General features: G+C 35.6%; 1 protein-coding gene across 1 annotated transcript in view; it reads right to left on the bottom strand.

Moving 5' to 3' along the window:
• Positions 1-13,216, bottom strand: part of LOC108552094 (pleckstrin homology-like domain family B member 2) — a 125,472-nt gene that overhangs the window by 55,910 nt on the left and 56,346 nt on the right. Inside the window, exons 3-8 of the mRNA XM_017906498.1 lie at positions 10,385-10,558; positions 8,483-9,788; positions 6,573-7,515; positions 5,680-6,053; positions 5,032-5,182; positions 4,704-4,929 (exon numbers count right to left, since the gene is read on the bottom strand). Of these exons, the coding sequence (XP_017761987.1) occupies positions 4,704-4,929; positions 5,032-5,182; positions 5,680-6,053; positions 6,573-7,515; positions 8,483-9,788; positions 10,385-10,558 (3,174 nt within the window). The remainder of the gene's footprint in view (positions 1-4,703; positions 4,930-5,031; positions 5,183-5,679; positions 6,054-6,572; positions 7,516-8,482; positions 9,789-10,384; positions 10,559-13,216) is intronic.

Here is a 13,216-nt window from a genome sequence, read left to right as displayed (position 1 = left end):
AATATAGATATTATTATAAGAATTATACTGTTACAGTATAATTGTAAAGATATATAACTATATAATTATTTATTTTTCCGCATATATATTACTATACGAATATATAATTATTTGTGCTTACAGTACAATAAATAATAAAATATAAGTACAAATATTATTATAAGAATTATACTGTTACAGTATTATTGTAAGGATATGTATCTATATAGTTATTAATTTTTCTGCATATATTAAGTTATATGGTAATAGGTATATAATTATTAATTTAATAAAATTTTATATATTTCGCAATTATCAAATCATTAGCCAATAATAATCGAGTATACTTTACCAAAATACCAAAAATACCATATTACAAAAATAAAGAAAGAATCGTCCATTTTACAAGCATTCACTCACAGATGCACACTACTCGAACTATTCTTGCCTGCAATTTAACGAATCGACGAATCTTCGTTTCCCAAAACCCTTCAAGCAGAGTAGCCCAACTGAGCATTTCAGGGATTTCAGAGATTCCAGAAATTTCCGAGATTTTAGAGATTTCGCGAGTACCGTATTTATCGAGAAATGGTAGCTTTCACGTGCATTAAAGCATTAACGGAAATCCCAAAAGCTTCCCACGAGCAAGTCCGATCGGGGCTATCTCGAAATCGCTATTTAGCGTGGATTACGGTAGCAGACCTAGTATACCTCTATCTCCTCGCGATATTCCATCGATAAATGGAATTCGTTGTTACGTATTAGCCGGATAGTTGTGCACGTGGATGGCCACATCGCGATTTCGTTCGCCCAACGATGCATTATGGGGTTAGAGCGGTTTAACGCGTTAAACGAAGGAAGTCGAAGAAGTTCAATGGTGGACCAGGCCTGATTGGTCAATTAGCCAACGCATAAGGATGTTATGAATTACTTGCCGGGACGTGGTTAATTGGTTTTTTGTTGAAACGAAGAAATGACGTGGGAGAAAAGATCAAGGAAAACATAATTAGCCGGGTGAATACTTGGACTGTGACGTCACTGGTTTAATGATTTTGTTGAAATTTTATTTAGGTGCTATTTCAATTCGCTTTTACGATTTTTCGGGTGATAGAGATTAACAGAGATTAACGATGTGTGTTTATTGTGAGAGTGGGAGTAAGAGGATTAGGGGATGTGTAGTAGTGGGTAAATTTAGTTCCATTTTGTTTAGATGACGTTGAAGATATGGAATATGAATGAAGTAGTATATTTGGAAAACGTTTGTGTAGATATTGTTTGAATATTTAGATACTTGGATGAAAGTCAAATATTATGTATATTTAGAAATTGGAGAGCTGTATATACTCAAGAGAAAGATTGGAAATTTGTTTATTAACTTTTGAAGTCTCGTGTGGATATTTATTTGCAAATTCGTGCAGATTAAATTAAAGAAATTATTATAAATATATCTCAAAAATGTTATACAATTGATATGTAATATTCCTATTAAAAATTTCAAGGTAGTTTCTCAAATTCCACATTATGTTTGTATCCTCTTTCATACATTATATTTGACTGTATGTAAAGACACAAAACTATACTTATGAAACAAAAATAGGAAATCAAAATTTAACATTTTAATATAGCACTATCTAAATTTATTTCAATTTCACAATCTTTTACGAAAAGATTCTGAATACTTAGCCAAAAGAAAAGATGAAAGAAATTATTTGTTCAATTACATAATTATTTTTATGTACAGGGTGGACTGCTTAACGTAATTATTTCTTTTATTTTCGCCAAATTAAATTTTTCTGTTTTTAATAAAATAATTAAATGTTATCTTATCGTCGATATTTTATTATTTACGACAAAATAATTCTTTATTTTCTAATAATTAATTGAAAATAACTAAGGTGATCACGTTAATGTTCCACCCTGTATATCACAATGTAAAATCATTTTTAAAAAATATATAACCATGGCTAGTCTCTATGGAGAAGTTTAGAAATTCATGACCCATTTTCATCCAAGCCACTCAAGCAACTCCAATTTTAGCTGAGTACTCTATTAATAATGCTAAATAATTCAAACACACGTTATTTCTTACAAATCTCTTGGATAAAAGTCAGAAATCAAGAATAACAATATTTTTTCTTCCAGTGTAATTATTACACAAATTTCACTTTTACATTTAGTGTATTCGATAATTTATTAAGAATCACCATAAAAAATTCGATGAAATTTAATTTCTTACATCTCAAGAGAATACGTTCAAGATGTATAAAAAATTCATCTGAATGGAAACATCCAGAGAGCACGAAAAATTAAGTAAGAGGCAAGAGGGGAAACTCACTAGGGAAAACAAAAATTGGAAAAAATAATTCTACATATGAAAATACAATATATAAAAATTCATATATGACGCTGACTACACTAACAGAATTCCATTCTGTAAAAAACCACACTAAATTACTCCACAAAAATGAACAACAAAAAGATCAATAACATCCTAGAAATATTCTTGCAAATTCGCATTAAGGGAACTCGAATCCAAACAACTTTCAAATAACTGCACATCCATCCTGTCTCTAATAATACATCCGCGTGAAAACTTCCTTCTTATGCAATTCGATCAAACGAGCCAACTCGATTGTTTATAGTTCGAAACGAATTACGCGAAAGCGGTGTCGAAGACAGTAAAAGACGGTTTACCTTCGTCTGATCTCGTATCCCTTTTCGTACGAGTAATCGAGCGTGTTCGAGGGTAGACCGAGACACAGCGACCGGGCACGAACAAAGCCGAAAGGAGTCGAAAGAAGGCGAAAAAAAACGAACGCACACGCTCCTTTTCCCAGGATATAACCCCTCGTGAAAGGGCCGGCTGGATCATTAGCGCGAAATAACTCTAGGTCGACGTGCGCGCCACACCGCGGGAACAGCGGGTAAATAGTCGTGCATTCTACAAAGGACTGGCCGTTTATATTTAGCGGTTTGGTGCGGTCGTGCACTCTCGCACATTTTCGGTCTTTTTGGAAAAGCTTCCGCCACGGAACGTTCAAAATATACCTCGAGACGAGGGGCAAGTACTCGCCTACTCTGTGGATCATAGCATGCGTTTCGATCTGAACGTTGGTACCCCTTTTTCCTTATTTATTTCTTTTTATTTATTTCTCCCTCTTCTTATTCTCCTCGCTGCGTTATCTGGCATCGTTGGTCTTCGAAATGTAAATATTTTGAATTCTACAGATGAAGATGGAGAATGATGAGTCGTAGGGGTCTTTTGGAGGAAGATTTACTATACCAGGCAAGTTGCGTGAATTTTTATCGCACGCTTTATCGCGATAGTTGCGTAAATATAGGGTGAAGAGGTTTTAGTTTCTTTTTCGATTTAGTGGAATACTTTCTTGGTGCTTAATGAACATTTTTTCTTTATTCTAGTGAATCAAACGGATTGGATAATATTTCTTTTATCCTAATGGATTATAGTATTTGGATTGAAATATTGTATGTAAATACAGGTGAGTACTTCAATTAATACTGTATTCCGTTGGGATCTAATATACATATTTGTGTGTATATTTAGGGTGAAGCTCTAGAGATTCATGAAGAACGTTTTATTTAATTATGAAACATACTTTCAGCAATTTGGAAAGCTATTAAATTTTTATTCTGACGTCCCTATATCTATTACAATTTTTTAAATATATTATTCTTTAAGAATTGCTTCCAAAACATAGAAGAATATAGAAAAGCATATATGCACCACCACATTAACTTTAAAAAATATTTAAAAAATCCTTATTAACTTCTAAAGAGTTTTTCAAAATATATAGGAAAATAGCAAAATACATTAACCTCCAAGGCTTTCTTTTTTGATTTCACTCTGACGAAATAAAAAATTAAATAAATAATAAAATAATACGAGTAACTTGAAATCTGCAAGAAAAATAACAGTAAAAATTCTAATAAATGACCCAAAGAATAAAAAATCAATTCAATAATGAAAAAAAACTATTATCTCACAGTATCAGATAAAGTCATATATATTAAAAACTGTTTTTATAAATAAGAAGTTAGTAAAAAATAAAATAATTCGAGTAATCTGAAATCTGTTAGAAAATTAACAATAAAAATCCTAATAAATGATCGAAAGAATAAAAGAACAATTTAGTAACGAAAAAAAACTCTATCATTTTACAGCACTAGGTAAACTCGCGTTTCCTCGATCCAGATCACTCGAAAAGCCGCGTGTTTCCAACAAAACGAGTTTCTCTCGTGCACCTCCGCAGCGAAACAGCTCTATCTGCATTCCAGCCTTAGCTTCGCAGCAATGAATTAACAAAATTGACGGCATTGCGTAACAGCCGATAAATCCGAGCGATCCTAGCTTGCGATTCCGGCAAGAGTCCTGGTGCAATTACACCAACTGATCGCGCCGACGATCTACACAGCTGCTATGAACAGTAATTCCATCTACTCTGATGGAACATCGTCTATAAGACGCATATCCTAAATCCGCGATTTTCTTCTTCATACCACGATACGTATAAACTAATTATGCAAATTCTATTATATATAAAAAATGTATTATATTTTTCAGCATGACGTGGAACTTTCTAAAATTAATTTATAAACATTACAAGGAAAATAAAATATTTTAACTAGTACAGTACATAGAGATAGAAGACAACTATATAATATTTATTTAACACATTAACATAAAAATCTCTGATAATATATACCTTGTTTCGCTAAATGAAGCTGTCGATTTCTCTCAATTTCCTTGAGGGATTCTATAGTCTTCCTTCCCAAGCTGCCCTGATTGTTTACAATGGGAGAGTCAGTGGTGACCCTGGAGATCCTGTCGAAGTCTTCCCTGCTCGGAGATCGTTTCTCGTCGCTGTTCTCGCAAGAATTTTGCGCCAACTTTGTCAGTTCATCGTTGATCGCTCTAACTCGGTTTCGACCCTATAGCGATAAGATAAACACGATCATACAATAATCAGGAAAATGGCAAATATTAAATATCAAATACAGACTATATATGATCTATATTCGAAATTTACTAACTTCTTCCAACCGTTTCAAATGCGTCAACTTCTGTCTTTCGAGGCTTCTTGCATCTTTAGTCGCAGTGCTTTTCGCTTCAGATCTCTGAGATTCCAAGTGGCTCAACCGAGCCTTCCTGGTTTCTATCTTGGTCGTCAGTTCACTTAAGTATCTGGAACAAGTATTTAGATTGTAAAATTTACGTTGAACATTGCATTACTACGTAACCAATATGCTTTAATATATTACAATTCATATTACACTCGACAAAGTTCATACACAATCTCTTTCTCTGCATCCTGGATTATTCTTCATAAAGAGAAGCTAATCAAAAAAAGTGGGTTTGGAAAAAAAGAATTATAAGAAAAATATATGTAAAATTAATACAATATAATTAAGAAAATTTTTCAAAGCTATTTCTTATACCCAAATAATTTTGGTAATCATACATATATATGTATTAAAAATAAATACAACTTCTCCAAAATATTATAATTACAAATATTTTCAATACTAAACTCCCAAAATTAAATCCAAAAAGTTATTTGTATGTGCGTGTCAAATTACACTGACAAAAATGATTATAAAATGATATATGAAGACCAGAATGCAGAGCCAACAAGGATTTGTTGGGATTTAACAGTATAACCGTGCACAAAATAGTATTACCTTTGTAATTCTTCCCTGGTCGCCAGTTTGCTGGCCTCCTCTTCGAGATGATGGAATTCCAAATCCTCAAAAGCCTTTCTTTCCGACTCGAGGACGTCTTGTTGAGCCATAAGCTTCTCGCCGATATCCTGTTGCATGGCTTCGTCCGTGCAAATCGCCAGCTCTTCCTCCAAACGACTGCAAGCATGCTGGGCCCTTTGCACTCTCTGCTTCGCTTCCGCTTGTAAATTCGCCTGGCTTATGTTATCCTCGGCCATCTGTCTCTCGAGTTCGTTTATCCGCATCTGTACCTTTATCTTCTCACCCTCGTCCTGACTAAGCTTCAACGACTCCGATTCGTACTCTGCAGACAGCAGTGCTTTCTCTAATTCGAGCTGTTACACAAAACAAAAGTTCAAACACGGTTAGAAAATTAATAAAACTCGAGACATACCGTGGAAGAAACAACAGTATTGATCCTATAATAACCTGCTCTAAATTCTGTTCAAGAAATCTGATCTTAGAAAACAGGGGAACGAGATTTTTCATGTTTATTCGTTTCTACCGTTTAGAATCTAGTATTTGGAAATGCTCGATGCACGAATGGTCAAACACGACTGAACAGTCTCGTACGAGACACGAAAGGTAGAGCCTTATCGTGAACTGCAGAAAGGTAAATAAAATTTAACTCGAAGACAGACTCAGATAAGAGGATAAGATTCGACTTGTCGATTATCCTTACCATCGAATGCATTCCCATCTCTGAGCTTAAAATCACTCTCGCTTTTCGATATAACCTAGTATCGCGGAAAATATTAAGGTCTCCTAACAATATTCGTTGTCTACTACTCTAAATCTAACATAGAATCCGTTGTCTATCATCCAGTACAGAAAGGTGAAGTCATATCACCAACCTCCCTGCTAATCTCCTCTTCCTGGATCTCAATGTCAGCCACGCTCCTCTTCAATGCATCCATATTACTAAGGATATGCAGCTTCTCATTCTGGAGGAACTCTATATACTTCTTTCTGTCTTCCTGTTCCAGCTCCTTCCTCTCTTTGTCAGCCTTAGCCTCGTTCGATTTCGCGTTGTCCTTCTCAGAATTGTTCTTCTTGGGAATCGTGCAAATTTCTTTGGATTTGGAAAGCATGGAAAGCTGCTCGATAGCCTCTAGAAGGTCGTCGTTTGATATAGCCAGCTTGTTCTCTATCATGTCGCAGGAGTTTGACAGCTGGCCATTTTTCTTTGGCATGGAATGATTGTTTTGATTGTTGTTCTGCACTGAGTTGATCACCACGTTCTCGTACAGACTCACATTCCCGTTCATCGAACTGTCGTAGTTTCGAGAATGCTTATTCTGTTGCCCATTGATCCTCGTCCCATTTAGCTGGATCGTTCCGTAGGTATCCTTCGTTGGGTCGATTAGCTGTGTGTAACTGCCACTGTTGTTGTTGTACATCGAACCCTCGATCATCGTATTCTCGTAACCAGAGCTACGAGCTTGCGAGATCGAGCCTGAAAAGCTATGTTCCCCGTTGCCAAGAACGTTTGGCCACATCGTTGGTTGGCTATTGTTATTGTTGTTTGGCGTGATCGATTGCGAGTGATCCTGCATGTTCACAGTTTGGTTCTCCGGATGATTTGTCGTTTGGTTTCGACGGTTATTGGGTGAGTTGCCGTTTTGGAATACGACTTTCGAATTTTGCACGCAGACGTTCTCGTATGACGCTGAGTTTGACTGTTTGGCAGTGTCGAAGGAAAAGTGCGGTTGGTTCTTCGATGGACTCTTCGGGCTGTCGAAGGGTGAATTGTAGCCAAGTCGTTTGTCTCGTGGTAGCGAGCCATTCGTTTTGATCCTGTGCAGGGAAATAAAAATATTAGGAATTTTAAGGTTCGAGCTAGTTGCATAATTATTAAATTTTTCTCTATTATACTTCAATTATATCCATAATTCCAGTATGGATATATTGAACTCTGAAGTTATCTACTATATCTATAAGATTGCTATTCTGAAGTACATAATTATTTTTGTGGTGAAATAAAGATCAGTGTATTTATAAATTATTTTCTCTCGTCTGTTTTTAGATAAGTGTAATAAAATTGCTTTTTCTAGACATCATCTTATGTAAAAGAGCAAAATTAAAGTATTGCGATTTAATATACTTTTCTACATAATTTAATTTAAAGCATGAAATTAAAAATTTGTCTATATTTTGATATAACTTTCATATATCTTATTATTAAATATTATATTTATATCTCTACAGTTGATAATTTTTTCACTCGTCCAAACTAAAAGTGGATATAACAGGAATATACTCAAAGCTGCATTTTATAGTCGGCTATCATTGCCAAAAAGATATCAATATAATATTTGTTTAAAAACACCAGATACTTATAAATAATGATCATTTGTCTCATATTATAATATAAATACTTTAACAGGACGTTTAAATTCATTTTTACTTTGTATAATTCCTACAAATTCACCAGCAACTTATAAAAGCAAATAATTTTATGCAAACGACAATCAATCACAGTTTACGAGAAGACTTATAAAATTAAGAAAATAATTCCGCCACAGGACGAGGAAAATATACAATCTCTCAAGGAGAATTTAATCACTCAACTTCCTATTTACCTCCAACCAAAATACACGAGTACTCTTGCATAAAAATAGAATAGGAAAAACTGGACAGGCCTGAGGTTCCTACACAACGTACACTACACAACGCAACTACAATCGTGGACGACGTATCAAAAGAGGACGGCAAACGCTGCGTGTCAAGCTCCAACCTTCTCGCATGCAAATAACCCATTCACCTGTTAGGTTGCCTCGGCTTCTCCACAGTGCTCTGCCTCTCGTACTCGGCGCACATGGCAAGGATCTCCTCGAGCCTCATTTTCTCCTGCCTCTCGACCTCCTGCTCGCGTAGCCTCTCCTCTTGCGCCTGTTTCCTCTTGTTCTCCGCCTCTCGCCGCTTATTCTCCGCGTCAATCTGTCTCTCCCTCAGCTCCTCCAGCGAGCAACCGCTTCCGGTGCTAGGAGTCGGGCTCTTCACCCGTCCAAAGCCTCTCTTTGGCTCGTTGTACTTCGGATTGCGATTGAACGCTGGACTGGGCGGCTGTATCCTCTTGATATTGGGATTCGAGCCGAAACCCGGGGTCCCGGACACATTCCTCAAGCTGCCGCCGCAAAAGTTCCCATTGTTCGGGCTGTTACAGATGTTAGGGTTCGAGCCGAACTTCTCCAACTGAAGGTACTCTGTCGTCGTGGTCTTGGTGACTATCAAGCTTTGGCTCATGTCAAAATCCCTTGGAGTCAATTCGTCTAGGTCGTTCGCCCTTTGGCAGTTGAAGCTTCGCGACATTAGGTCTCCCTGATTCACGTTGTTCTTCGACATCATCAGATTGTGGGGACCCTGGCTGTTCTCGTTGTTGGTATCTCGATAATAGGGCTTGTAGGTTTTCAGGTAGGACTCAGCGGTCGAGTACATCTGGATCTGATTATGATTCGGCGTCGACGTGTTCTGGTACTGAAGGTTAGGCGTGTTGGACCTACTGGGTGTCCTCATATCTGACCTCTGACGACTCTCGTCGCTACAGTAGTTAGGGGAGGAAGAGGCGAAACAGGTGGCTGGAGAGGACGAATTGAGGAAATGGGCTGGTGATGATGAATTGAAAGACGGTGTGTTCGAACGACTTCTTTCTAGGTTTGTTAAATTTTGTAACAGCGAACTGTTGTTGCCATTTTTTAGGGAGATCAAGCTGGAGGATCTCGAGTGTCCGAGAATTTGATCGGCAGGTACGTTAGTGGTAATGGCACCTGCTGGGAATACTTTTGGAGAAACGCAGTTGTTTCTGTTTTGCTTCGCCAGCATCTCGAATTTCGTTAATTTTCCGAGGAAACCGATTTCGTCGTCTGAGCAGGAATTTCTTGGCGATTTTCGTGGCGCTACCGGTGGCTTCCTTTCCAGATGATAGTTCTCCTGGAGCTGGTTGTCCGGTAAGGAGAAGCTTATGGGTGCCATGGAGATTCTCGAGTGTGGCAGTACTGAACGCAATTGTTTCGCCTCGGCTGGATGATTAAAGCGCATGTAGTTCGATCTACCGATCGACAGCATGCAACCTGAAACGTTAAGCTTACATGTAACATCATTTGAAGACGTTTTCAGCTTTGGTTTTCTTTTTGGAAAACGAATTTGGAAATTAATTTTTTCAATCCAAACATCTAGGTATCTATATCTCTATAGACAAGTAAAATTTGAAATATAGCTTTTGCAAAACCTGGTAAAATATCTTATAAAATTACATATGGGAAAATATTCTCAAGAAAATATTTAAAACACCAATTGCTGTCCTGAATATAATGAATAATAATATTATACAATATCATATAATAATGTACAAAAAGTAAAATATTCTTCTCTAATAAAATTTTATTGAAATACCACATTGAAAAGAATGCATTAAAAAATTGGTGTATTTTTATAGCCACAAATATAGAAATTAAAATACTCTTATGGCTAGAAAGTAAAATGGCAACGGGACGAAATTGCGCGATATTTCGCGAGGAAGTCCACCGTAGATTGAAATCTCAAGTACGAATTTTAACATCGCTAGCGTGTCAAAAACGTGAAATTCAATTTTGGAGAAATAAATTGGCTGAGTAGCACCTTTGTGAAAATTTGTACTTGGCCATTCGTATCTGAGTCAAGGTCTTACCTTGAGCGAGTCTCACTGGCGAATTTATTGGTACGCCATCGACTGCCGTGCTTCCATTTATGGGGTGAAGAGTGACCACGCCGTTATTGTTTTCAATCGCGCAATGAATGGACTCGACCCCAGTACCAACGACAGAAATGTCCGCATCTCGATTCGATCCAAGGGTTAATTTACCTGGAAAGAGAAAAAATATACTCCTATTATATTTATAAAATAAATATACATAATTTAAAAAAACAAAATATATCTTTTATATCGAATTCTACCGATTAAAAGTTATCCAAGTGTATATTCCAAAAATGGGGTATACTATACTTCAAAAATAAATTCTTTTATAAAAATATAGTAAAATATGGAAAAAGAATAAAACCAATTATATAAAATTCACATAAACTTACAGTCATTTATAAGTTCTTACTTTGTTATATAAACTTTATATTAAAAAGAAATTATTTTATGAAAATTTGGTAAAATATGGTGAAAGAGAAAACCAATTATATAATATTCACATAAACTTACGGCCATTTATAATTTTTAATTTTTGTTAGATATATTCTACGTCAAAAAGGAATTCTTTTATGAAAATTTGGTAAAATATAAAAAAGAAGAAAACCAATTATATAATATTCACATAAACTTACAGTCATTTATAATTTTTTACTTTGTTATATAGATTTTACATTAAAAATGAATTATTTTACGAAAATTTGCTATAATATAGAGAAGGAGAAAACCAATTATATAATATTCACATAAACTTACAGCCATTTATAATTTTTAATTCTTGTTATATACATTCTACGTCAAAAAGGAATTCTTTTACAAAAATTTGGTAAAATACGAAAAAGACAAAAAAGAAAACTTGTTTAAAATACACAAAAACCCGCAGTCATTTATAATTTTCTTTCCCCCCAAAAAGAACCTTTGTAAACACTTTCCAATGCACAGTGATCGATGGAGACGAAGAGGTCTCAAAATAAAAAGGATAAAATGACGATTTTGAAGAATGATCGAAAGTATGTCGAATCACGTGTCCACCTAATGATCAACTTTTCACGAAGACAAGTTATTCGAGGGATCCTCGAGCACGATGATCGAATAGATCGAGGTCTGGAGAGCATGTGACGAAAATAAGCTGGAGTACAGCGCGTGCACTACATCTGAGAATAATGTGGTAACTCGGTTTTCGAGAAACCGAGATGCGATTTTAACTATTATTCTAGATGGCAAGGGAACCGGTGCCAGCCGGATACGAAACGAAAGACACTAACTTGGAACGAAAGCATTTGCGGAACTGTGTTTGTACACACTTTCATCTTCGTAATTAACGGTCTTGGCTTCCAAATGGCTACCTGTACAGGCTGTGTCAAAGTAACTGTCACGAGATGTTTTCTCTTAGACAAGTGTAGATGTGTGCTATAGATACTTAGCATGGATACTTCGATTTTCTTTTTTTCCTCCTAATTGGGAGAGAAAGGCTAAACAGTTAGTATGAAATATGGTTTTCACGAGTTCTTACTGGGAGAATATTTTATTTGCTTTGGTAGTACCATGCTTCTTATTTCCTGAGTTTCTTCCTATAGACTGATCTCATGGAATATCTCTGGATAATATTCTTCCTCCATTTTGTACAGTATTACAACAAAATTGTATAAATAAACTACTCTATTGCTCTATCGTGAGATCAGGTCTTGAATATGCCTCCACAATATGGTCTCCTAATCTTATTAAATATAAAATTAGCATAGAAAAAATTCAACATAAATTTCTGAGGTTTGCAGCTTATAAATCCGGGTACAGAATGGACTTTACCGATCACGATCATGAACCAATCTTAACCCTTTGAGCGCTATGAAAGCATATATGGGTCCTCACACAACCATTCAATCTGGACTATGAACGCTGTATAGTTTTATAAAATAAGAATAAAATTAGAAATTTCAGTCAGCGCTCAAAGGGTTAACCCTTTGCACTTGAGAGGTGACCCTCAGTCGCCATTTAATCAGATTCTACAGATTGTTATTAATTAATATCTCGAATTTAAAACTGCCCAATAACGCGTGGAATATCCAGAAAAATTGAGTAAAAAATTAAGACCACATGTGCTACCGTTCTTCTTAGTTCTCTTCGCCAAAAATTGCAAGCTTTATTGCGATGGTCAGTTTTTCCTTTTCTTTTTTTCTTCGAAAAATTGCTACTATATTCATCCAACTATACCCACCCGTCGTGTGTGGATAGTATCTCGTCCCCGGTGACTATAATCACCCGTAGTAGCGAAAGGGTTAAATCTGTAAATGTACACTATTGGGGCTGCCCGTTAATTATATATAAATAAATAAATAAATAAAATTATAGCAAAGAGCATATTTCATAGAAGAAAATTTACAAAAGGCCTACTAAACTATAAAATGTCGAATATTCACGTACACTATATTTTTATTAATTAATATAATTGGAAAAGTATAATGAAATTTTCAAAAGAAATTTTAAAGTATCGAGTATTTTTATGTGGCATTTTATTTTCTACTGCGCATAAAATTAACGAGGTACGGTGAGGAATACCTTTCTCAGAAGAAATTTTAAGATCTCTAAATAACATTCCGATTCGAGAGTCGCTTTATTAAATGTCCATTGTTCTTGGAGCATTGTAGTCGCTAGATTTCTTTTTATGGATTAACATGAAACGTTAAGCGATGACCATTGCCTCTACGACAAAGGGAGATATGAAAATAAGAATGCATTCTGCTTATTCATCGGTTGCCATGCTAATTTTATTAGATATTCGAAGCAATACTCGTGGCACGCTTAATGAGCGATTAAAAATTCAATCGT

The sequence above is a fragment of the Eufriesea mexicana genome, unplaced genomic scaffold (assembly GCF_001483705.2).
Source record: "Eufriesea mexicana isolate 0111107269 unplaced genomic scaffold, ASM148370v2 scaffold4744748577, whole genome shotgun sequence".
Taxonomy (NCBI): Eukaryota; Metazoa; Arthropoda; class Insecta; order Hymenoptera; family Apidae; genus Eufriesea; species Eufriesea mexicana.
The sequence above is the reverse complement of the archived record's forward strand: the minus strand, read 5'-3'. Positions and strand labels throughout refer to the sequence as shown.